At 38.2% G+C, this 25,851-nt stretch overlaps 1 protein-coding gene across 1 annotated transcript; it reads left to right on the top strand.

Moving 5' to 3' along the window:
- The first annotated feature begins 284 nt into the window (after positions 1–284).
- Positions 285–24,317, top strand: LOC140006945 (uncharacterized). The gene is made up of 5 exons (XM_072049620.1): positions 285–637; positions 1,102–1,699; positions 1,862–1,951; positions 2,387–2,837; positions 23,935–24,317. The coding sequence occupies exons 1-5, from the start codon at positions 285–287 to the stop codon at positions 24,315–24,317; spliced, it is 1,875 nt and encodes a 624-aa protein (XP_071905721.1).
- Positions 24,318–25,851: the final 1,534 nt, after the last annotated feature.

The following is a 25,851-nucleotide window of genomic DNA, read 5'->3' on the forward strand; positions in this document are numbered from 1 at the left end:
GCCTTACCTATAAAGACACCTAGTGGCCGAACCACTACATCCTCTTCCACACCTTGAGAAGAGATCAATTGCCAACATCCAATGCTTGGCCGAGGCAAGGCAATAAAGAAAGGGAAAACAGGCGAATGGAGCAACCGTTCCATCCGAGTGCAACTCCTTCTAAACCAACCCCGCGGCCGGCCCTTCCAAGGGTCAATACGTCTACCAACCAGCCAAAGGCATGTTTCAAATGCAAGGGAATTGGCCACCTCATGGCTCAATGCCCTAACCGAAGCATCATGTACATGAATGAAGAAGGAATATGGCAAAGCGAAGGAGAGGAGGAATATGCGGACATACCACCGCTTGAAGAAGAGGGGAAGGATGCTGACCTGGTTGAAATAGAAGAGGACCCCGTGGCTCAAACTATGGTGACTATGAGAGTGCTAAATGCACAAGCTCAAGAAGATGATTTCCAACGGACCAACATTTTTCATACGATATGCAAAATTGGAGATGAGGTATGTCTCATGATCATTGATAGTGGCTCTTGTACTAATTGCGTAGCTGCTGACTTTGTCGAGCAAAAGAACCTTCCATGGACTTACCACCCTAAACACTATAGACTATCTTGGTTAAATGATGGGGGGAAGTCAAGGTGACCAAACAAGCTTTAATCGCTTTTTCTATTGGTCGATACAAGGACCAAGTTTTATGTGATGTAATTCCTATGCAAGCTAGTCATGTCTTGTTAGGGCGTCCGTGGGAGTATGATCGGCAGGCTGATCATATTGGACTCACTAATAAGTATAAGTTCATTATGGACAACCTCAAGATCACTCTTTCACCCTTGACACCTACACAAGTGTATGAGGAACAATTGCATCTAAGAAAAGAGCGAGAGAAAAGGCAACTGAGAGAGGCAAAGAAAAAGCCGAATGTGCCTGAGGATGAGGAAAAAAAGAAAGTAGAGGCCGAGTTGAGTGAAAAAGAAAATTTGAGTGGGAAAAAACTTAGTGAGGCCGAGAGCTTGAAAGTGAACAAAAAGAGCTTCTATGCAAGTGTGCGTGAGGTAGGTAGGGTTTTGAATGCACAAAGTCTTCTCATAGTACTTCTGTACAGGGAAGCTGATTATTCTTCTTTTTACACACTAGGCATAACCGATTCTCTTCCTAGTGCAATCTACTCTCTTTTGCAGGAATTCAAGGATGTGTTTCCGGAGGAACTACCAAAAGGATTACCTCCAATTCGAGGTATCGAACATCAAATCGACTTTGTTCCTGGAGCACTTCTCCCAAATCGACCAGCCTATAGAGCAAATCCAGAGGAAACAAAGGAAATCCAAAGGCAAGTCGATTCCCTCCTTGAAAAGGACCAGGTACGTGAATCTCTTAGTCCTTGTGCAGTTCCAGTCATTTTAGTGCCTAAGAAAGAAGGGACTTGGAGAATGTGTACAGATTGTCGTGCAATTAATAAAATTACTGTTAAGTATCGTCATCCTATTCCTAGGTTAGATGATATGTTAGAAGAATTGCATGGGGCAATCATTTTCACTAAAATTGACTTAAGATCTGGTTATCATCAAATAAGGATAAAGGAAGGAGACGAATGGAAAACTGCTTTCAAAACAAAGTATGGTCTTTATGAGTGGCTTGTGATGCCTTTCGGCTTAACAAACGCTCCAAGTACTTTCATGAGGTTAATGAACCATGTTTTAAGGCATTTTCTTGAGAAGTTTGTTGTTGTTTATTTTGATGATATATTGATCTTTAGCAAGTCTTTAGATGAACATGTTGAGCATTTGCGACTTGTTTTAAGTACCTTGCGTGAAAATAGGTTGTTTGCTAACATGGAAAAATGTGTCTTCTGCACTCCTGAAGTTAATTTCCTTGGATATATTGTTGGTGCAAATGGCATACGTGTTGATTCCGCCAAGGTAAAAGCCATCTTAGAGTGGCCGACTCCAACCAATGTGTCTCAAGTAAGGTCTTTTCATGGTCTTGCAAGTTTCTATAGGAGATTTGTTAAAGACTTTAGTACTATTGCAGCACCTTTGAATGAGACAATTAAAAAGAATGTGGGGTTTCAATGGGGAAAAGAGCAAGAAGAGTCATTTAATAGGCTTAAGGATTTGTTAACTTCAACACCTATTCTTGCTTTGCCTAATTTTGATGTGACGTTTGAAGTTGAATGTGATGCTAGTGGGATCGGCATAGGGGCTGTCTTACATCAAAATCATAGACCCTTGGCATATTTCAGTGAAAAGTTGAGTGGGGGATCTCTTAATTACCCTACTTATGATAAAGAATTGTATGCTGTTGTGCGTGCTCTTGAAGTGTGGTAGTATTATCTTATGCCTAAGGAATTTGTGATACATACTGATCATGAATCAATTAAATTCCTTAAGGGCCAGGGAAAGTTGCATAAAAGACATGCGAAGTGGATTGCATTTATTGATTCCTTTCCGTACATCATTAAGTATAAGAAGGGGAAAGATAATGTCGTTGCGGATGCATTGTCTAGGAGGTATACTTTGATCACTAACATGAGCACTAAGCTACTTGGTTTTGAGCACATTAAAAACATGTATGCACATGATGACGATTTTTCTAATGTGTTTCAAGCTTGTGAACATGCTACATTTCAAAAGTACTATAGGCATGAAGGTTTCTTGTTCAAAGAAAATCGCCTATGTATTCCCAATTGTTCGCTTAGGGAATTACTTGTTAGAGAAGCTCATGGTGGAGGGTTGATGGGACATTTCGGTATTGATAAAACTCTTGACATTTTGCATGAACATTTTTATTGGCCTAAAATGAGGCGTGACATTGCTAACATTTGTGATAAGTGTTTAAAGTGTAAGCAGGCAAAGTCAAGGAGTAACCCTCATGGATTGTATACTCCTCTACCCGTACCTCATGCTCCTTGGACAGACTTATCCATGGATTTTGTGCTTGGTTTACCAAGATCTTCTAGAGGTATGGATAGTATCTTTGTTGTCGTGGATAGATTTTCTAAAATGGCTCATTTTATCCCTTGTAGGAAAACAAATGATGCGCGCCATGTTGCTGATTTATTCTTCAAGGATGTGGTTAGATTGCATGGAGTACCGCGTACTATTGTAAGTGATAGGGATGTGAAATTCTTAAGCTATTTCTGGAAATCACTTTGGGGAAAGTTGGGAACTAAGTTGCTGTTTTCTACTTCTAGTCATCCCCAAACGGATGGTCGGACTGAGGTAACCAATCGAACCCTTGGTGCTTTACTTCGAGCCATTGTTCAAAAGAACTTGAAGAAGTGGGAAGAATGTTTGCCTATCGCTAAGTTTGCATATAACCGAACCACTCATTCTACTATTAATCATTCTCCTTTTGAAATTGTTTATGGGTTTCAGCCGCTAACCCCTCTAGATTTATCACCTATTCCTGTTGATGAGTGTTTAAGCGCAGATGGTGTCAAAAAGGCAGAGGCTGTTCGGACCTTGCATGAGAGAGTTCGAGCTCAAATTGAGAAGAAAAATGCGCAATATGCACAACATGCGAATAAGGGTAGAAAACATGTTGTATTCGAACCCGGTGATTGGGTCTGGGTGCACATGTGGAAGGAAAGGTTTCCTGCATCTCGACGGACCAAGTTACATCCAAGAGGAGATGGACCTTTTCGTGTACTAGAGAGGATCAACGACAATGCCTACAAATTGGAACTTCCAAGTGAGTATGGCATAAGCGCATCTTTTAATGTGTCTGACCTATCCCCTTTTGACTTTGATACAGACTTTGAAGATTCGAGGACGAATCCTTTCGAAGAGGGAGGGAATGATAAGGATACGGGCGCACAACAACTCCAACCTTGGGTCAAGGACCCTTTGATCAACATTGGTGGTCCGATGACAAGATCAAGAACCAAGAAGGTGAAGGAAGCTTTACGAGCCTTGATCATTCACCATACAAGCAAGGAGCAAGCTAGGTTTGAAGATTCGATGGACCATGAAGTTACTTTGTTCACTTGTACGTTTGAAGCGAAGGAATGATCTCATACTTGTTAGCTTAGTTGGTAGTTGTTTTAAGACTGTCTAGTTTAGTAGTTGTTAGGCGTTTAGTATTTTATTACTTATTGGGCCTTATCGCTTATTTGCTTAAGGTTGCTGATTACCTTTGTGTGTCAGAGGTCTTGAGTTCATGAGAACAATCGAAGTCAATTTCTGTTGGGAGAAAAGATCCAACTCTGATAATTACAAGGTTGGGAGGTTCTAGGAGGGTCTTCCCCTAGGGTTGCCTATATCAACCAGCCTCACGCCCTCGCTTGTACCCCCTATAAGGAAAACAAAACTAATAGAGTGACCTAAAGTTCAATGAGGTTCCAAAACATCATGCAGACCCAAAAAACAAGTTGACCACTATTTAAAAGTGAAAATATCAAAGTAGCGAGTATAAGAGTTCATAACACTTCACATAGCAGCCATTAGGCAATCAACATTTCCAAGTAAAAGTATACAGTCGCTTTTGCAAGTTAATTCTACCGTAGCTTTACCAAATAGTAGTTGACACTCCATCAACTTTCAAGTAGAGTAACCAGTCCAGTAGTGCTCCACTTAACTCCAATCTCCGTCCACCATTCAAACCCCCTACCGGGCCCGAACTCCAAGGTAAACACTGGTGGTAATACTCGAGCATACCAATTAGTCGAGCAGATAACACTCCACTCGATAAAACTAGGGACCCAGGGTTCGTTATCTAATCGACCAAACCCTTGCTGGCTCGACTAGATTAACTAGCCACAGGGTTTCTAGAATTCCAGACCGTATTCAAGTCATATACATGTATATCAAGTCAATTGCAACCAATGAACAATAATATGTCACCATAGGGCAAGTGCGATAAAGTACACCCTTACCCGTGCAAACAAGTCAAGTATTTCATTCAAGTATCAAGTTCAATCATGCACTTGGAAACACTCACCAATGACTTATTGCTTTGAAAAACCACGCTCAGGTTCAACCCCTTGGCTGGAGTCCAAATCTGCGATAAAATATTATTTAACAGTTTGAAATCAATTAAGGTTCAAAAAATAAGAGTTTCATTTAAAGAAAATCAAATAAATGAAACTCGTTTAAGTAGTATTCATTTTACTTATCAAACTCTAGAAAATTCATGCTTGCTCTTTTGGTTTTGATAAAGAAGCGATTAACACTTATAAGTTCGCAACTTGGTGTTAAAAAAACTAAGAAATCGTATTTCAAGTGGTCGCTACTTTCACCTTTAAAAGTATATGAGTTTTGGCAAAAATTCAGCTTATATACTTCTACTAAAGGAATCTTGAATACCCTAAGCAACCTAAGTTCAATTCAGCCACGAATCACCGCTCAAGTTCCGATTTCACTCCCTTATCCTACGAAAGAAAAATTGGGGCAGTATATCCTTTGTTTTTATTAATTTTTCCAGCCATTAAGACTTCATTTTTTTTCCTCAAACACCACAAGTAGCATATCAAGATAGCTCTTCATCTAGGCTAAAAACCAACAAATTGTAGCTCATTCTAGCAAATAATCATCTAATATCAAAGCTGGAAATTTTTTAGCAAAGCTGGAAATTCATCTTTTAATGCTAAAAAGTCACAATCATGCTACTAATCACCTCACAAATTCCATATCCAAACTCAATACCAACATAATGTAGTTGAATAACATAAATCAAGGCTAAAATGGCAAAACCCTAGCTGAAAATCCACTAATCTATACCACAACTAGAAGATCATCCATAATATTCCAAGATTCATGCCATCTACACCATATTTAGCAAGAATAAGAAAGAGAAAGAAAGTTGATAAACTTATACCTTCCAAAACTTCTTGAAAAGTGAAGAATCAACCAATTTCTCCCAAGAATTTCACCACTCCAAGCTTCCTAAGCATCAAGGGACTAGTTTAATCAGTTTAGTTTTTGTGATCTCAACTCAAACAAGGCAAAATCAAGGTTGGAAGCGAAAGTTTTCTTCTCTCTTTTTCCTCTCCTTGCTCTCGGCCAACATGAAGAAATAATGGAGGAAAGTGTGCCACAATAGAAGATAAGAAGGAAGGAATTGTCTTGGTCAAACTCTTCTTTGATTGGCAACACTTGTCACTCAAGATTTTCTTTCTTTTTTTTTCTTTTCTTCCTTTTCTTTAGTCAAAATTTTCGGCTGGATTAAGGGATAATTTAGGGCTGATTAGATGAAATAAAAACAAGAAAATTAGAGTAAGAAAGTAATGGTCAAGTGGTGTACTTAATCGGTAACAAACAGTGCACGTCGGTTCAAGCCTATTTTCCTTAACTCTCTCGTACTTGTATTTTAACTTATAATTCACTAACTTATTATTAGCACTTCTAATCATACACTTCCTCTTACCTAATACTCACTCTTATCCACCAAATTTAGTACACACAGCTCACCAACTAATCACACTACCAAAATGCGCAAAAACCCTAATTTACCCTAACTCTAAAAATAAAGGTAAAACTCTCTATTCTATTATTTATTATAACTATTGAGGGAGTAAATTAGTAGTAAAGATAGTATAAAGTAACTTATTCAAAATAAAAGGGAATTTTAAGAAAATATGAAGAATTTTGCAAGTCCTCACAAATATCAAGTCAAGCGAGCTTAGCAGGTCGAGTGCAATAAAGTATACACTCGTCTTTACAATAACAAATCAAAATATCTCGAAATTTCAAGTAACAAGTCACATGAAACATCAATCAAGTAAATCACATGGTCCTAACATGCAATTGAAACACTCACCGACTTTATCTCAATATTTACAATTTAATCACAGGTTCCCCCCTATGCCACTCTTGAACCCTGCAATTGTGACAGCCCCACCTTCCCCTAAGACGAACCAAAGGGGTTAGCGGACTGCCTGCCCAGCTCTCGCCAGGACTAACGAGTAGTTACACGCGATTTAAAACGTTTCGGGAAAGTAAAGTGCGCTCGAACAAGCCACAAGTATCAAAATAAAAAAATAAAAAAAAATGAAAACGATGAATAGTGCCTGGAACAGTGGAATCCGGCCGGAATCTGGCCGGATTACCCGCCGGATACTGTCCAGTAGCTAAACTCCCGGATTCAAAATTTTCCCCAGGCAATCCGGCCAGTTTCTGGCCGGATTCTTGGCCGGATTCAGACCTGTGCCTTTCCGTAAAAAATTTTTCTTTTGCCGTTTGAAAGCCGAACCTGTCTGCAACCCCACCAAACATCATAAATACATATACAACGCAACATTTAGCGTTTACAAGTCAAATGGTATATGAAAGTCACTCAAAAGTTAATACATGTACGATTGCCAAATGAAAAGTGAAAACGGCCACAAAGGCACATTTAAGGTTCCATTCAAAAACTATACATGTCAAAACTATAGTAATCTAGTTCATTCGGCAACCAATTCAAAAGTCATTCCAAAAGCAGACAGATTCCTGTAAGGAAAACAAAAGGAACGGGGTGAGCTAATTGCCCAGTGAGAATACAACTCAAACAACCAAGTTCATAGATGCATCCAGCTTAACAGTCCAATTTACCAAAATTAAGTAAAGCCACACATCGATAATGAGGATAAAAGGATACGGGTGGCTCTCAAGAGCCCTTTCCCTCGTTCGCATTTCTTGATCAAACACCATTGACTCTCCGTCAATTTTCAACAATAACCAACCGTAGACTCCACTTTACCTCCATTCCATTCCACCTAACATTCCCCAACCGGGCCCGCAATCCAAACACATGCATTGTGGTATTACTCGAGTAAACCGGAATCGAGAGTCTATCATACTACAAGATTCCATAACATTGCCCCAAGACACATTAATTGACACGACCAAGCCCTCGCCGGCTCGATTCAATCAATTACCAATGGGGTTGAGCTCATTGATAACATTTGTAGTCGTTGGAGACTCGTCCAAACGATACCAAGTCATGTATTTCATTTCATATAACATTTCATATAACATTCCAATAACTTTCCAATAACATGCAAAACAACAAGTGAAAGTGATAAAGTACACTCTCACTTCAATCAATTAACATTCAACATCTCAAGTTCAAGTATCAAAGTCATATAATAACACATAAGTGAGTAGTATACTCACCACGTTAGCAAATGCGGTTTCATGCACTTCCGTCAAAAGAACGTTGTGCACCACCGTCACGCCCTAAAAACATGCAAACAAATACAATGAGACTCAATAACGAGTCCTAAACCAAGGCCAAACATGACCCCAATAGGGTTCCATAAGCATATACAAACAATCAAGGAAACCAGAAATTTCGGAAATGTAACTAACTTGGCCCTGAAAAAAACAGTTTTTATCCTCATTTTGCGGTAATGGCACAAATTGCACTACGCTTATCGGATGAGGGTGAAAGACCCACCATATCGAAGATAAAATACAGGGCTACAACATCACAGGAGGTCACTCAACCCAGTTTTGAGTGCAAACAGGTCAAAAATGCAAGATACTTCATCAACAACATAAAACAGATTCACCAAAACGCATTCTAGCGGAAACATCATAAATCAGGCTCTAAAAGTCCAAATCCAGAAATTCCAAAACCATATGAAAGCTAAGAAACAGGGCTAAATTTCTTCAGAAGGCCTCAACATCCAATTCGGAAGAAATTCCAGCCAAAACAACCAATTACAGGCGCAGTTCTCACTTTCGGGTAAAACCAGAACAGCAATAGTAATTTCGACTTATCTCATTCTAAACTACTCCGATTGACCTGAAATTTTGTAGGAACCTCTAAAATGTCATTCCCTACAACTTTCATGTTTTGAGCTAAGGCCAATTCGGCCTCTATCTAGGACCTAAAAATTCGGACAGAATGCTCCCTTAAGAACCCTAGTTTTTTCAATTTTCATCCAAAACAGAAATTGGTTGCAATTAATCACCTTTCTCACCTCCTTAAGTCATTATAAACCATTTCCAATCATCATAGATAGCCACATAATCATGCTTATAATAAAACAGAAAAATCCCCAATAAATGGAAAACTTCACCACTTCATCCAAAATCAAGAAATAAACCACAAAATTCAACATTTTAACTACCACTAAGCACAAATTAAGCTTCATTAGATGCAGGAGAAGGTTCAATCACTACTCACCTAGTAAAACAAGAGAGGGAGAGTTGCTTGTCACCTTAGCTTCCCCAAACACTTCACCAAACAACTTACTAACACCTAATGAAGAGGTTTTATGGAGTAGAAACAAGTTTAAGTGATTGCTTTGGAGGATTTGAGCTAGATGGAAGCCAAACTTTGAAGAGTTTTCTTTCTTCCTTTGCTAGAGAAGGCCGGCCAAGATGGAGAAGAAAAGAGTGAATTTTTGGTAATTTTTGAGATATTTTAGTCAAATAGCAAAAAGGTGAATAGTTGTGGACAACTCAATCCAATCACATGGTGACACTTGTCACCTCATTTAATGACTTGCCTAACTTTTTTTTTTGTCTCTCATACACCTATCCACTTGGTACCTCTAAATATCTCACAACACCCCGTAAATTAATTCCAGTATCCAAAACTTAACCTAGTTGGCCGAATTTTTCCGAACTTTTCGCACTAGCGGGTCCCACGTCCGATATATATCCTTAATTTTTCAAAAACTATCCAATACTAGAAAAATCATCTAAAAATTATATCTGCTCCTTAAAATTACCTAGAAAATTTTCTAATCACGAAAATGCAGAAAACAAGCCATGAAAAATTCTAAAACCTAGAAAATGAAATTTACGGGTTCTCACAGCAATCATAAATAGTAGAGCATGCGAAAAGTAATAAGCCATCAAAATTTCATCAAGGCCAGGTCAAAACGACTAAACCTGAGTTCTTAAACCACTACTTAAACTGTCAAATTTCCAGCAAAACATATCTCGTATTTCCCTTCAAAATTCACAAGATTTTTTTGTTCAAATTAAATGAAAAACCACGTACATGATCGATCAATGTTTCAAGCAAAATATGGAGTAAAATAGGTAGATTCTAGTCACGAAGTTTGAAGAAAATGAGGCAAGACTCTTGAGGTTCAAAACTAAAAATTTCTAAAATAAAATGTTTTGGAGAGCAAATCATTTTCTTCCTCGTAAACTTCTTTGTTTTAGTTCAAATCCAATATATATGTGAAGATCAAAGTCTTGTCAAGTGCCTTGAGCCAAAATATGTCAAAATCACCATACAAATTCTATCAACAAAGTTGAAATTCTCTCTTGACCTCTCAGCTAACCCTAGCAAAATTTTCAGCAAGGACTTGACAACTTTACCTTCAAAATCCTAACTTTTCTTACTTAGATTCATGGCAAAAATCCAACATCTAAACAATCTAAAGAATAAGATTTGTTTCACCAAAACTCTTTGTGAAAAATCAACATACATGTAAAGATCAAAATATTAGCAAGTATCTTGAGCAAAATGTGTCAAAACAATTCTAAATTTCCAACTAAAACAAGAATTTTCAGCAACTTGTCCTTAAATTCCTTTCTCTAACTTCAAATTTCAACCTTATCTTCATGGTAAAAATACAATAAATCATAGCTAACACGTCAAGAGGCATTTGGCTAATGTTCTTAACAAAGAAATCCATCAAAAATTCACTTATAGAAACTCCAAAGTACACTATATACCTTATGCACCAAAGTTGAAAATTTAGACTATAACTTGAAAAACATGAAATCATCCATAAAATCCTTCTTTTTCATCATAATTGCACATATATAGACCTCTAAACTAAGGTAAATAGATTACACACCAAAACTGGAAATTGCAACATAATTTGACGAAAACATGAAATCTTCTATAAAAATCCTTCCTTTACCTTTTGTAACATCATACCTCAAATAAACTCAAATATAAGGGAAGAAAGTTAGGGTTTCTAGCCAAGTTTACCTCTTTACCTCCAGAACCTAAGATGGCAAGCAAATCAAGAATATTGCAAGGCTTTCCTCCTCCAAATACTTCTCCAAGAGCTTCCTTCCAAGCTTGATTCAAGATTTGATAGAGTATATTAGGGTTTCTCTTTTGTTTTCTCATTAAATAGGCAAGAAATCAAGGCTAGGAATGGAGTTTTTTTTTTTCTCTCTCTCTCTCTAAATTCGGCCAAGGTAGAAGAAAAGAAGAAGAAATGGTGATGGAATGAAAACTTGGTGAAGATAAGAAGAAGGCTTGGTCTTGGTCAAAGGTTTCTAGATGATTGACACTTGGCAAGCCAAGAAGAAATACCTATCCATTTGTCTCTCATACACTAAAATATCTAGCTCTCCTCCAATCATCTCTTAACACCTTTTGTCACATAAATCTTTTTGCACAAAACTCCCTCTTAACCACCAAATTTATTGCACACGTGCCTCACTGGTTGGTCACAATTGCATAATGCACTCTGAAACTCAACATGCAACAAATTGAATGGGGCAATAGGAATAAAAATCATAATTCAACAATTAAATCAACCAAGAATTTAAGGCAAGACAATTAAAATAAAAGATACGCAAATAATTTTTGAGATCTCACATTCTCTTCCCTTACACCAAAAATCCAAATCCTCACATACCAGGGGCTCTGTGAGGACCCGAAAATTCCTTTAGAATTTCCTCCCATTTTTGAACCATTAATTTATATTTCCTTCTATATTTCTTTACTTGGCTATTTAACTATTTACTAGCCCTAAATTCCATGGTGATTTCATTAGTTGAGTCAAGAGTTTTTCTTTTACTTTAAAGTTAGAGTAGTTAGGGTTTTGGTGCATTTTGGTAGTGTGATCAATCGGTGAGGTGTATGTACTAAAATTGATGGATAAGAGTGAGTATTAAGTAAGAGAATGTATGTGATTAAAAGTGCTAAAAGTAAGTTAGTGACTCATAAGTTAAAACAAAAGTACAGGAGGGTTAAGGAAATAGGCTTGAACCGACGTGCGCCATTTGTTACCGGTTGAGTACACCACTTGATCGATACTTTCTTTCCTTAATCTCCTTGTTTTTATTTCATTTAATCTTCCCCAAAATTAACCCTAAGCTAGCTAAAATTGTTGACCAAGAAAAGGAAAGAAAAGAAAAGAAAAAGAGGAAAAATCTTGGCTCGTCAAGTGTCGACGATCCATGACATGTTGACAACGAAAGCTTTCTTTTCTTCGGCCAAGCTTTCTCTCATTTTTTCTTGTCATGGCCGAAATTAGAGAGGAGAGAAAATTTCTCCAAGTTCCATCTTGATTCCTAGCTTGATTTTGTGGGGAAATCAACCTTAAACCCTAAATCCATCCATAGAAGGTTGCAACAAGGAAGGAAGAAGCTTGGTGTGGTGTGATTTTGAGGGAAGAAAGCTGTGATTTGCTACTCTCCTTAGGAATTGAAGGTAATATTGGTAAGGAACTACCTTTTGCCTGTGAGAACCCGAAAATTTCTTTATTTTCTAGCCATTATTTTATTTCTTTGCATAAAATTTCTATACCTTTCATTATTATATTAAATTTTGAGAGATTTTTATAAGGGACTTAAGTTGTTAAGACATTTTTTCCGATATAAGTTAGTTCGTGTGACATTAGTAGTGTATAATGGATGTGGGACCCGCTAGTGCGGTACGTGCGATAATTTTTTACAACTAGTTGGAGTTCTGTGTTAAGGGATATTATATTACAAGATGCTAGAAGACAAGTAGAGGTTGGCTAGGTAAATTAACCATTGGTAGCCAAAAGAATAAGAATAAACCCTAGTGCGCCATTTGTCGCGAAACCAATGGATGGTGGACTTTGACGAAGACTTTTACAATTTGACTAAAATACCCTTTTATTTTGATTAAATTACTTTATAATAGCTATACTACTTATTTACCTCCCCAATGGTTGGAATAAAGAATAGAATTAAGAGTTTTCCCTTTTCTTTCTTCGTTAGGGTAAACTGGGGTTTTTACGTCTTTCGGTAGTATGATCTTTCGGTATGGAGTGTGCACTAAATTTGGTGATGAAGAGTGAGTTTTAGATAAGAAAAAGTGTATGATTAGAAGTAATAATAATAAGTTAGTGAATTGTAAGTGAAAACCCTAGTACGTGCGAATTAAGGAAAAACGGTGTGAACCGACGTGCGCCGTTTGTTACCGAATGAGTGCACCACTTGAACACTACTTTATTATCTTAATCTTCTTGTTATTAATTGAGAAAAATCAGCCCTAAATATCTCCTTAAACCAGCTGAAATTATTGACCAAAATAAGAGAGAGAAAAGCAAATTTTGAGATTTTATCTTGGAGTGACAAGTGGCAACCATCCAATGGTTGTTTGACCAACCATTTTTCTTCATTTTTATCACCAAACCAACTTCAATTCTCCTTCATTTGCTGCATATTTCTGGTGGAACACTAGGGAGAGGAGAAGAGAGAAAATTTTCCATTTTTCCAACTTGAGAGCTCGCTTGATTCTTGAGAAAATTACCATAAAACTTGATTCTACTCCGATCAATCTTTGGGAAAGCTTGGAGGTGAGCTTGGTGAAACTTTTGGGAGGAAGAAAGTTCTTGTATCACAAGTTATTTTGGGGATTTTGAGGTATTATACTAGAAACCTCCCTTGTTTCTTTCTTATTTTGCAATTTTAGCAAAGCATGGCTTGATTGTGGTGGATTGTATGGAGGATTTCATGGTTTTGCTTATTAACTTATAATTTTCAGCTAGGGCTTGTAATTTTCCATTTTTATTAGTGTTATTTATCTAGTATATGATGTTGATGAGCTTGGATAGGGACTTGGGGTAGTGATTTAAGACATAAATGTGAATTTCAAGCATTGAATCACCAAATTCCAGAATTTTGAGAGGAATCTGTCCGGCTACTAACCTACATATCTGTCCATGTTATAGGCCGAATTGGGCTTAGGATAAAACATGAAAGTTGTTGGAAATTATGTTATATAGCATCCTGTAAAATTTCAGCTCAATATGATCACTGTGGCATGTGAAATGACAAAAATACCCTTGACTGCCAAATGTATAGTTTTTCGGACAGTTTTGAGATTACACAATTTTGGGTTCATTTTTCACTTTGATCCGTATCAAATCAGCCTTTGGCCAAAACACAAAAGTTTTAACCCTATGTCTCAACTTTCCAACGCATCTAAAAACGCCTCAATCGGAATTGTGTAGCCTAACTTATTGCCATTTGAATTCAGTGCTGACAACCATACTGACAAGGACATTCTGGTTCTGAAATCTGTAAATTTGACCTTGATCAATTGTGAACTGGATTGAGTTGTCTTCATAAAAGTTGTAACCCTTTGTCTTAGCTTCGAAATGGTATAAAATGTACCCTAATCTGATAAACATAGCTCCAGTTGTGGCTAAAATTCTATAAGATGTCAAATCTGATGTTTAGCTTTTGTCTTCAAAAACTGATTTTTGGTTGTTTCATTAGACTTGTGTTATAAATGGATGATTTTGGAGCCTAATTGAAAGGCTATGGTGGTAACATTGCTTGCGTGGGATTTTGGGACTGAATTGAGGAAAATAATGAAGCCATAAATGGCTGGAAAATAGGTAAACACAAAGGGCGTGCTGCCCAAATTTTCACTCGAGGGTTAGGGTTATGTACTCGCGACTTGATCGAAAGGTTTTAGGGTTGTTTGTGACTCCCGGAGGAAGAAGAAAACAAAAAAATTCTAGTGAATAGTGCTCCTTGACAAATCCAGCCGCATATTCGGCCAGTTCTTGGCCGAATTGCCGGCCAGATTGAGTTGGCCGTTTGAAAAAAAAAATTGATTTGCTTCTGCCTTGAATTCAGCCAGATTCTGTCGCAAACAGTTTTCCTTAATGGTTAAGTTTTCACTTTTTGACCATATTTGAGGGTTCAAAACCCACTTTTCTTCATCTCCAAAGCTGACCGAACCTCTTGGGAGCAAAAACTAAGAGAGGAAACTTCATTTTCTACTTCAACTCCTTGTCCAAAACTTGAGATTCCACCGTTTGATTTGCAATCTACTCCGATTAACTTCAAGTCTAAGGTGATGGCAAGCAAAGGCTGGAAAGTTTTGAGAAGTAAAGGGTTTTGCTTGGCTTATTTTCAAGGTGTTGGATGGTACAACTCTTAGAAACCCTCTTTGCTTTTAATACTTTCAAATTTGTGGCTTAAGGTTGTAGTTACGGTAGCTTTGTGAGAATATATCATGATTTAAAGTAGTATTATGCTAATTTTCTGATTTTTGGGGAATTTTTCTGTTTTCACATGATGATTATGATTGGCCTTGGATTGATAGCTCTAAATTGTGTTAAATGGAGCTTTTGTGCATTAATTGCGGTTGTTTACGAAAAATTTCAGATTTATGCGGAAATTTCAGATCTAAGGTTTTGATTTGGGGCTTTCTTATGATTGGTTCTTGTGCTCTTAATTGGTTAAGATTTAAGGGTATTGTGGCCTTAATTAGGTGTATTTTAGAGGCTATGATTTGTATGTGAAAATGTAGTTGAATTGAGATATATTTGGTATTGTATTGTAATATGGAAAATAAGAAAAGTAAGGGGAAATGCTATCCAATCTTTGAAAGTATTTAATTGTTTGAATTTGAGTTGATCTTGATTAATTTTATGGAAATTCTTGTGATTTGGAAGTTGGGAGGATGAGTTCCATATTAGCGATATTTCTAGACGTGATCTAAGTTATTTCCTCTTTGATTTTGACACGTATATGATTAGTGAAATTTATTCTAGTGTTAAGGAGGAATTTCTAGCCTTAATTGCTATTAGTAATGGTTATATGCAAAGGTTGGTTTAGAAGTGTACTTTCAGTCTTACCTTGTTTCTGGACTCAACGTTGACTGCCAATTTCTCTGTGTTTTAGACCGATCCAACTTTTGCTCAAAACATGAAAGATATAGACATTTGAGTTAACTACCTACCTGCAAAAATTTCAGATTGATCGGAGTACTGTAGCTTGTGAATTGATCGAAATACCCTTGACTGATCATAGACCCTGTTTTGCGGACAGTTTTCTATCCTCTCCGAGATTTCGATATTTGACCCTGAAAATGTATGATTTGGCCTTGGAGGCCTTCATAAGAAATGTTGGTATATGTCTTAGCTTCGTAACGCCGTAAGATTCGTTTCAATCCGATAAGTATAGCTTTAATTGTGATTAAAGTGCCAAAAGGTTATAGAAGCTTGATAATGTTAGAATTCCTTTGCTTGACCTGATATTTGTAATCTAGGGTTTCGACTTGAGCAAGGCAATGATGTATGATGGATAAGGTTCGTGAGCCGTGGTTGGTGAGTGATCCCTCAACTATTTTCCAAAAGTTACTTATGAAATAATTCTTGCATTGGTTACACGATTGCATCGCATTGTGTTTGTGTGTGTGCCATGACATTTTGGCTCCGATGAGTTCTTGGGAAAATCTTGTGCTTAGAACCAACGACTCCACTACTGGTTACGCATTCTTTGGAGCACGATGGCTCCTTATTCCTGTTTATCTGTTACTTGATCTAATGGAGCATTGGATATTTAAGTACAAGGATTTCACTGGCTCAAAAGAGCAATATTCGCACATTTGATCACTGATTCTTGATATCATTTAAATGCACTATTGTGAAGCTTATTCGATTACTGATTTTTTTCTGGTCACTTGCTGAGCTTCTAGCTCACCCCCAAATATTTTCTTCTCCCCACAGGGATCGAGGCAAAAGAAGTACCTGTATTACGTGATTCATGTGACTGGATGGCATGTATCTTGTATAGTTTAGATTTGGATTCATTTTGTGTAAGAGTTGGGCTAGTGTGACTATTTGAAATTGAAATGGATGGATTTCTCTTGTACACTTTGATTTTTAGATTTATCTTGTGTAATTTTGGGGCTTGTATGGCTGCTTGGATTTGAATCGGATGTATGTGTACGTTCCATTCTTGGGAATTAATTTCTGCTTCGCTTATGATATGTAATTCTTGGAGGAATTGATGTTTATTTGAGATTTATATTGCATTTTATTTGAGGACTGTAGTGAGTGACTGAGTCCCGGCGAGAGATGGGCAGGCGGTCCGCCGAACCCTTTGATTCGCCTAATTTCTGCTTCGCTTATGATATGTAATTCTTGGAGGAATTGATGTTTTATTTGAGATTTATATTGTAATTTATTTGAGGACTGTAGTGTGTGACTGAGTCCCGGCGAGAGTTGGGCAGGCGGTCCGCCGAACCCTTTGGTTCGCCTTAGGGGGAGGTGAGGCTGTCACAGTTGGTATCAGAGTTTAGGCTTTAGATCTTTGTAGCGTATCCTAGGCTAAAGTTTAGGGCGCCGGACTGTGGGGTTGATTTGAAAGTTAAGCGGCTATGTGCAAAGGAGTAAGTGCTCTTTTGGAGCATAGTTGTGAATCTTGTAAGTGATAAGTGTAAGATAGGACTTGGTTAAGTTACGCTTAGGAGCGTACGGCCTAAGTCGTAAAGTTTCTTCGTTTTGGATTTTTGTATTTGGGTACTCGATACTTTTTCTGAGGAAATGCTTGTGAATTTGGAAGAAACATGGTTTAGTGTTTGATGCTGTGAATAAGCTTAGATACGGAGATAAAGTAATGTTTCAAGCTAAAATTGTGAAGATTAGCTCGTGAATGCATGAATTCCAGTTTTCGGTTTTGTATTACCCTGTTTTGCCAATTTCATTCGCCCATGATGGACGCTGAATCAGACTTAGCTCAAATCATGGAAGTTGTAGGAAATAATGTTTTATAGCTGCCTGTAAAATTTCAGCTCAATCTGAGTACTGTAGCACATGCAATGACAAAATTACCCTTGCTACCGTAGGTATAGTTTTGTGGACAGTTTTGACATTTTCTCATTCTAGCTATGTTTTCCACCTTGATCCGTATCAAATTAGCCTTTGGCCAAAACACAAAACTTTTAGCCCTGTGTTTCAGCTTTCCAACACAACTATAAACACCTCAAACGGAATTGTGTACCCTGAGTTATTGTCATTTGAATTGAGTACTGGTAACTGTACTGACAAGGACGTTTTGGTTCTGTAATCTGTACTTTTGACCTAGATCAATTGTGAACTGGATTGAGTAGTCTTCATGAAAATTGTAGCCCTTTGTCTTAGCTTCGAGCCGGCATAAAGTTCACACAAATTTGATAAATGTTACTCTAGTTGTGAGTAAAATGTTATAAGATGTCGAATCTGCCATATAGCCTTTTGCCTTCAAAACATGATTCCAATTGGATTATTATACTTGTGTTATACTTGTGTTGTACTTGGATGATTGTGGAGCCGATTGAATGGCTATTGTCATGAGATTATTTGTGGGTGACTTTGGGACTGATTGAGAAAAATAATGAAGCCATAAATGGCTGGAAAATAGGTAAATACAAAGGGCGTGCTGCCCAAATTTACACTCGAGGACCAAGTAAGGATTTGAGGACGAATACTACTTGAACTGCCTGAGACCGACTAAGCTAAGCTCATTTGAGATTTGAACTTGTTTAGGCGAATGTGCTCTTACGTACACTTAATGGACTTGATTTGCCTGATAGTATTTCATTTACGCATAAGCAAGTGGTTTGATTCGTATATGACCAGTATGTGGATTTGAATTTTGTGACTACTTGAGAATATGAATTGCTAGGCATAGGCTAGTCGAGTGGGTTCTTATTCATACTCGTGCACCATGAACCTGAAGTATTTGGCTCTGCTTTTGAACTTATCTGTTTGAACCCTGCTTTGACCCTGTTTTTGAACTTATTCGTACTCGTGTGGTTGTAGACCGGCTACTACTCCTTTGTAGCAGTTGAACGGGACCTCTCTGGTGAGGCATTGCCTGTTGTGTTTTCAAGCACCGCCAGGGATCAACTTCTTAAACTGAACCTCTCTGGTGGGGTATTGCCTGATGTGTTATCAAGCACCGCCATTCTTCGGTCGAGACATGCCTGTTGTGTTCTCAAGCACCACCAGGAATGGAAATTCTTGCATTGAGGCTCTCTGGTGAAGTATAGCCATTGTGCTAACTTGTTGTGTTTTCAAGCACCACCAGGGATGAATTTCTTGAACTGAGACTCTTTGGTGAAGTATAGCCGTTATGCTAGCTTGTTGTGTTGTCCAGCACCGCCAAGGGTAAAATTTCCGACCTGAGAAATTTCCAACTTGAGGCTAAGCCATGTCCTGAATTTTTTGAATATCTGAGACTTTATTTCCAACTTAGGGCTGGTTGTTTGAACCTCGCCCTTTTGCATATTCTTTTGATTACCTGTTTAGCTATCTATTAACTCGTTCCTAAGTGATAGTGAGATTGGAGTGAATCTTAGTACTTGCCTGACTTTCGAGGATTATTTTGATCTGATTAGTACAAGTTGAAATGTCGAGAACAACATTCTTTTAAGGGGGGGAGTTTGTGACTCCCGGAGGAAGAAGAAAACAAAAAAATTCTGGTGAACAGTGCTCCTTGGCAAATCCGGCCGCATATCCGACCAGTTCTTGGCCGGATTGCCAGCCGGATTGAGTTGGCCGTTTGAAAAAAAAATTGATTTGCTTCTGCCTTGAATCCGGGCAGATTCTGGCCGGATTCTGTCGCGAACAGTTTTCCTTAATGGTTAAGTTTTCACTTTTTGACCATATTTGGGGTTTCAAAACCCACTTTTCTTCATCTCCAAAGCTGACCGAACCTCTTGGGAGCAAAAACTAAGAGAGGAAACTTCATTTTCTACTTCAACTCCTTGTCCAAAACTTGAGATTCCACCGTTTGATTTGCAATCTACTCCGATTAGCTTCAAGTCTAAGGTGATGGCAAGCTAAGGATGGAATGTTTTGAGAAGTAAAGGGTTTTGCTTGGCTTATTTTCAAGGTGTTGGATGGTACAACTCTTAGAAACCCTCTTTGCTTTTAATACTTTCAAATTTGTGGCTTAGGTTGTAGTTACGGTAGCTTTGTGAGAATATATCATGATTTAAAGTAGTACTATGGTAATTTTCCGATTTTTGCGGAATTTTTCTGTTTTCACATGATGATTATGATTGGCCTAGGATTGATAGCTCTAAATTGTGTTAAATAGAGCTTTTGTGCATTAATTGCGGTTGTTTGCGAAAAATTTCATATTTGTACGGAAATTTCAGGTTTAGGGTTTTGATTTGGGGCTTTCTTATGATTGGTTCTTGTGCTCTTAATTGGTTAAGATTTAAGGGTATTGTGGCCTTAATTAGGTGTATTTTAGAGGCTATGATTTGTATGTGAAAATGTAGTTGAATTGAGATATATTTGGTATTGTATTGTAATATGGAAAATAAGAAAAGTAAGGGGAAATGCTGTCCAATCTTTGAAAGTATTTAATTGTTTGAATTTGAGTTGATCTTGATTAATTTTATGGAAATTCTTGTGATTTGGAAGTTGGGAGGATGAGTTCCATATTAGCGATATTTCTAGACGTGATCTAAGTTATTTCCTCTTTGATTTTGTCACATATATGATTAGTGAAATTTATTCTAGTGTTAAGGAGGAATTTCTAGCCTTAATTGCTATTAGTAATGGTTATATGCAAAGGTTGGTTTAGAAGTGTACTTTCAGTCTTACCTTGTTTCTGGACTCAATGTTGACTGCCAATTTCTCTGTGTTTTAGACCGATCCAGCTTTTGCTCAAAACATGAAAGATATAGACATTTGAGTTAACTACCTACCTGCAAAATTTCAGACTGATCGGAGTACTGTAGCTTGTGAATTGATCGGAATACCCTTGACTGTTCATAGATCCTGTTTTGCGGACAGTTTTCTATCCTCTCCGAGATTTCGATATTTGACCCTGAAAATGTATGATTTGGCTTGGAGGTCTTCATAAGAAATGTTGGTATATGTCTTAGCTTCGTAACGCCGTAAGATTCGTTTCAATCCGATAAGTATAGCTTCAATTGTGATTAAAGTGCCAAAAGGTGATAGAAGCTTGATAATGTTAGAATTCCTTTGCTTGACCTGATATTTGTAATCTAGGGTTTCGACTTGAACAAGGCAATGATGTATGATGGATAAGGTTCGTGAGCCGTGATTGATGAGTGATCCCTCAACTATTTCCCAAAAGATACTTTTGAAATAATTCTTGCATTGGTTACACGATTGCATATCATTGTGTTTGTGTGTGTGCCAATGCATTTTGGCTCCAATGAGTTCTTGGGGAAATCTTGTGCTTAGAACCAACGACTCCACTACTGGTTACGCGTTCTTTGGAGCACAATGGCTCCTTATTCCTGTTTATCTGTTACTTGATCTAATGGAGCGTTGGATAGTTAAGTACAAGGATTTCGCTGGCTCAAAAGAGCAATATACGCACATTTGATCACTGATTCTTGATATCATTTAAATGCACTATTGTAAAGCTTATTTGATTACTGATTTTTTTCTGGTCACTTGCTGAGTTTCTAACTCACCCCCAAATAGTTTCTTCTCCTCACAGGGATCGAGGCAAAAGAAGTTCCTGTATTACGTGATTCGTGTGACTGGATGACATGTATCTTGTATAGTTTAGATTTGGATTCATTTTGTGTAAGAGTTGGGCTAGTGTGACTGTTTGAAATTGAAATGGATGGATTTCTCTTGTACACTTTGATTTTTAGATTTATCTTGTGTAATTTTTAGGCTTGTATGGCTGCTTGGATTTGAATCGGATATATGTGTACGTTCCACGCTTGGGAATTAATTTCTGCTTCGCTTATGATATGTAATTCTTGAAGGAATTGATGTTTATTTGAGATTTATGTTGTAATTTATTTGAGGACTGTAGTGAGTGACTGAGTCCCGGCGAGAGTTGGGCAGGCTGTCCGCCGAGGTTCACCTTAGGGGGAGGTGGGGCTATCACATTGTCCATGTTTTGAAGACCAACTGCTACCTTTTTACTCCAACACCACATTGTTATTTCTCTGCCCTAGTAGTTAACTTGACTAGGCACACGACTTGTAGTCTAGCCTAGTTTGTATAATCCGTTTCCTGGGGTTGTGGATGGAGAAACCATAATTGTTTACCTTGGTTGTTATTAGGATGTGACGGTGACCAAAGCCATCCTTTGGGAGGAAACTTTTGAAGTTATCTTTGCTTGAACTGATGAGTGTACCACTCCCTTGATTTGTTTCTTAACTGGTTTATTTGTACTTGAAATCTGTGACTTGAATGGCTATGAGCTCTGTTTATTCTGAATGAGACGAGGGTGTACTTTATCACACTCGTTCTCTTGCATGTGTGGTCATTTACTGTGTGAATTTGAATCTGTTATCTATGTTTGTTCTGACGTCATTTGGAGGCTTGTATCCAACGACATTTCTGTGACCTCTAAACTCAAATCCAGTGGTTAGTTACTCGAGTCGAGCCGACAAGGGCCTGGTCGATTAGATAACGAGCCACGGTAGTCTGTTTCTGGGAAATCTTTGGGTATTGGAGACTCTGGATTTCCGGTATACTCGAGTATTACCATCTCTGTTCTGTTTGGTGTTCGGGTCCGGTAGGGGTATGTTTGGTGGATGAAATTTGGTGTAAAGTGGTGCTCTACTGGACTGGTTACCTTACTTTAAACTTGACGGAGTGTCAACTACTATTTGATCAAGCTCCGGTGAAGTAATGGGAATTTGGCTCTTGAGAGCCACCTGTATCATTTCTATTTGAGGTGTTTGTTCATTTCCTTATATGTTGTGTATATGTGCCTCTAAAGTGAAATGCCATGATTCTTGACTACTTGTACTTGTGTTACCTTATTGAGCCTAAGCTTACCCCATTCCCGTTATCTTTGTTTTCCTTACAGGGTTCAATATTTTGAGAGCTATGATTTTTGAAGAAAGAGCCGAGCTAGTGTAGACATTCTTTTGATCATGCTCCTCTGTAACTGAAACCCTAATTGTACTTTGTTTATGTATGGTTACTATGACTTGTATTTCAAGTTAACTTGTTGAAGAACCTGATGTATATATGTATATAAGTGTTTAATCAAGTGTTTCAAGCGCACTCATTTGAGATTGTATTTTTCTATGGTTATGTGAACTTTCTTGTATCCATTGGAGAATCGAGCGAGTACGAAGCTTGAATGAGAAAGAAGAAAAATTTTGACGTGGCAGCTGTCCTTTGCGCTTTCTAATGATTCATTTTCCCGAAGTTCTTTGGACCGTTTGGCAAGGTTTATGAATGATTTGATCCGTAGTCCTGGCGAGAGCTGGGCAGGTGGTCCGCTGACCCTTTGGTTCACCTTAGGGGAAAGTGGGGCCATCATAGATGGTATCAGAGTTGTTTCGCGTGGTCTCTGCGCGAAGTGAGCTTGGGGCCAAGTGGTATTATGGTCCTGATAACGTGAATGAGTGTAAAGGACTAAGTGCTCTTTTGAGCATAAGCTAGGGATCGTGAAATGTTATAGGTTTCAAATCTTTATCATGGTATTTGGAGGTAATAAATATTTATGTCAGGTAGGAATCTCAAATGTAGATTATTTACTCTTGGGACTGGCCAGCTCGAGTTGTGAATTATCTTATTTTGGATTCTTGTGCCCGAATACTAAATAAATGAGACCCTAGGTTAAAAATAACTTGGGCAAACTAGAAATTTGATTCTACGGAATTTCGTGTGATGTGTTAAGGTATCATTAAGTATGATTAACCAGGTCTAAGATATAAACTACGTTATTCTTGTTGGTTACGGACGGAGCTCCTAGAGAGGGAGATGCACTTAGTTTTGCCCATAAGGGAGAGTTCGTTCGCTCGATTGGGAACTAAGTTAGACCTCCTATAAGCTATGTTTGATTCCATGTGAGGGGCAGTTTGGAAAGCTCAGATGCTTTTTTACTTCTGGCCTAGTTTGTATATTGTACTCCTAAATGACCCTCTACTTCCATGGGTTTACTTTTGTTTATATCTGATTGTTACTGTGTGATATATATATGCTAAAGTTGTGTTAACTGTTTAATTTTTGACTTGTGTGTATTTTTGTAACTTGTCCATGCATTTATCTCTCTTTCATCCTACCTTCGTGCTTCGACCTTAGATTGGTTAAATCGAATGGAGGGTACTCGTAGTGGACGAGGTCGGGGGCGTGGATCTAGACAACCTGTGAATGAAGAGGGTAACCGTGAACCTATACCTGAACAAAACCCTGGATCGGGAGTTGACCCTAATGTTCAGGTAGCCGCCGCTATTCAGCGTATGACCGATTTGTTGGCCCATGTAGTGAAGCGCCAGGACCAAAACCCTATTCCTCGACTTGGAAACCTTGGAAACCATGTAGAATGTGAGGATAGAGCCCTCAAACGATTTCAAAAGTTCTCTCCACCACAATTTATTGGAGGACCAGACCCAGATGTGGCCGAGAAGTGGTTAGAGAAGATGATTGACATTTTCGCTGCTCTGCATTATACTGAAGAGAGATAGGTAACATTTGCTGTTTTTCAGTTGGAGGGAGCAGCCCGTTCTTAGTGGAATGTGATCAGAATGAAGTGGGAGAGAGAGCAAACACCAAGGACTTGGGTCAATTTCATGAGAGAGTTCAATGCCAAGTATTTTCCTCCTTTAGTTCAAGAGCAAAAAGAGGATGAGTTCATTAGATTTCGTCAGGGAGCTCAAACCATGGCAGAATACGAGAGCCACTTTACTAGGTTGTCTAAGTTTGCTTCCAAACTTATTGTGACTGAGTAGAGGAAGATACAGCGATTTATTCAGGGGTTGAACGTTGAGATTCAAAAGGATTTAGCCGTAGCCTAGATAATACATTTAGTGACGCTATTGAGAAACCCCTACGAGTTGAAAATGAGAGATTTCAAGTTAGAACCTTCCAAGCGAAGAAACAGGGATGGCCTGGAAGTAAGTCGGGACAAGAGGATGAAAGTACCCCTCCCAAATCTGGAAAGGGAACTGGAGGAGTAAAACTTCCTGGAGAGTCACGGGGAGCCCAGGCCAAAGGTGGTCAGGTTGGGCGAGAACAGAGTGGTGCCTCGCGGGGAGGCTCGTCTTCTACACCCCGTGGTCCCCTGATTCCACTTGAGTGAACCGTACGAGCCTTTTTAAGTCACCTACCCTGTTTCTCGGCTGTGTTAGAAAGCCTGTTATGTGCTAAAACTTGTTGCTTGAATTTGAGCTGGTTATGGACAGAATTTCAAAACGATTTCTTCTGAGAAATTGTAACCCTATAAATGTAGTTTCCAACGCCACCAACGACACCCAATTCCAAGTTGAATTGAGTGAGTTGTGGCTTAGTTTCAGAACTTCGTTAGTGATTGAAAACCCTAATTTTGGGCTAGCCAATGGCTCATTTTGAATTGGGACTTGTTATTTTGAAACCCTTGGTGTTAATCACCTATCAAACACATTTTGGATGTTTCTTAGACATTGTCTTCACAAATGAACCATGTTTGAGATATGGTCGTTGGCCAAATGTTTGAGAAAAGGAATTGAAGTACAAGGTAGATTTGCCTTAGAAATTCTTGAAATTTTAGTGGCTTTGTTAACTGACTTCCCGTACGAATTTTTATACAAAATTCAACAGAGGAATATCCCTTATATGGTAGTGAAATACTGCCAAATTTAGTGCCATTCCGAGTCCATTTCAATGCCCAACTAAAGCCTCAAAGTTCACGCTTCAAATCTGGAAAATCCCTGTTCAATGAGGAAATTTCAGTAAATTTGAGCCGCTATATTTTGGTGTTCAAAAATCTGATCCTTGTTCCGCTTGTTGTGTTTTAAACTTTGATTGTAACTCTAATTGAGTTTCAAATTTCAGAGGCTAGATCGTATTCTGTAAATTTTGCCAAATTTTCAAAGTTGGCCAAAAACCAACCCCAAAACTGTCTTGATAGCCAAAACAGCAACTTGAAGCTGAAATTCGAATGTCTTCCATTTTGATTCATGGAAAGGTGTCTACTAAGAACTTTTAGTGCTTTGGAAGTAGTTTCCAACGGTACCAAGTTTT

Source organism: Coffea arabica, chromosome 5e (genome assembly GCF_036785885.1).
Source record: "Coffea arabica cultivar ET-39 chromosome 5e, Coffea Arabica ET-39 HiFi, whole genome shotgun sequence".
NCBI lineage: Eukaryota > Viridiplantae > Streptophyta > Magnoliopsida > Gentianales > Rubiaceae > Coffea > Coffea arabica.

Excerpts from the sequence above, each read along its gene's own strand:
- LOC140006945 (XM_072049620.1), top strand. The coding sequence starts at position 285 with ATGAATGAAGAAGGAATATGGCAAAGCGAAGGAGAGGAGGAATATGCG. Across the intron at positions 638-1,101 it reads AATGATGGGGGGAAGTCAAG|GGAAGCTGATTATTCTTCTT; the intron begins GTGACCAAACAA and ends ACTTCTGTACAG. Across the intron at positions 1,700-1,861 it reads TAATGAACCATGTTTTAAGG|AATTTCCTTGGATATATTGT; the intron begins CATTTTCTTGAG and ends ACTCCTGAAGTT.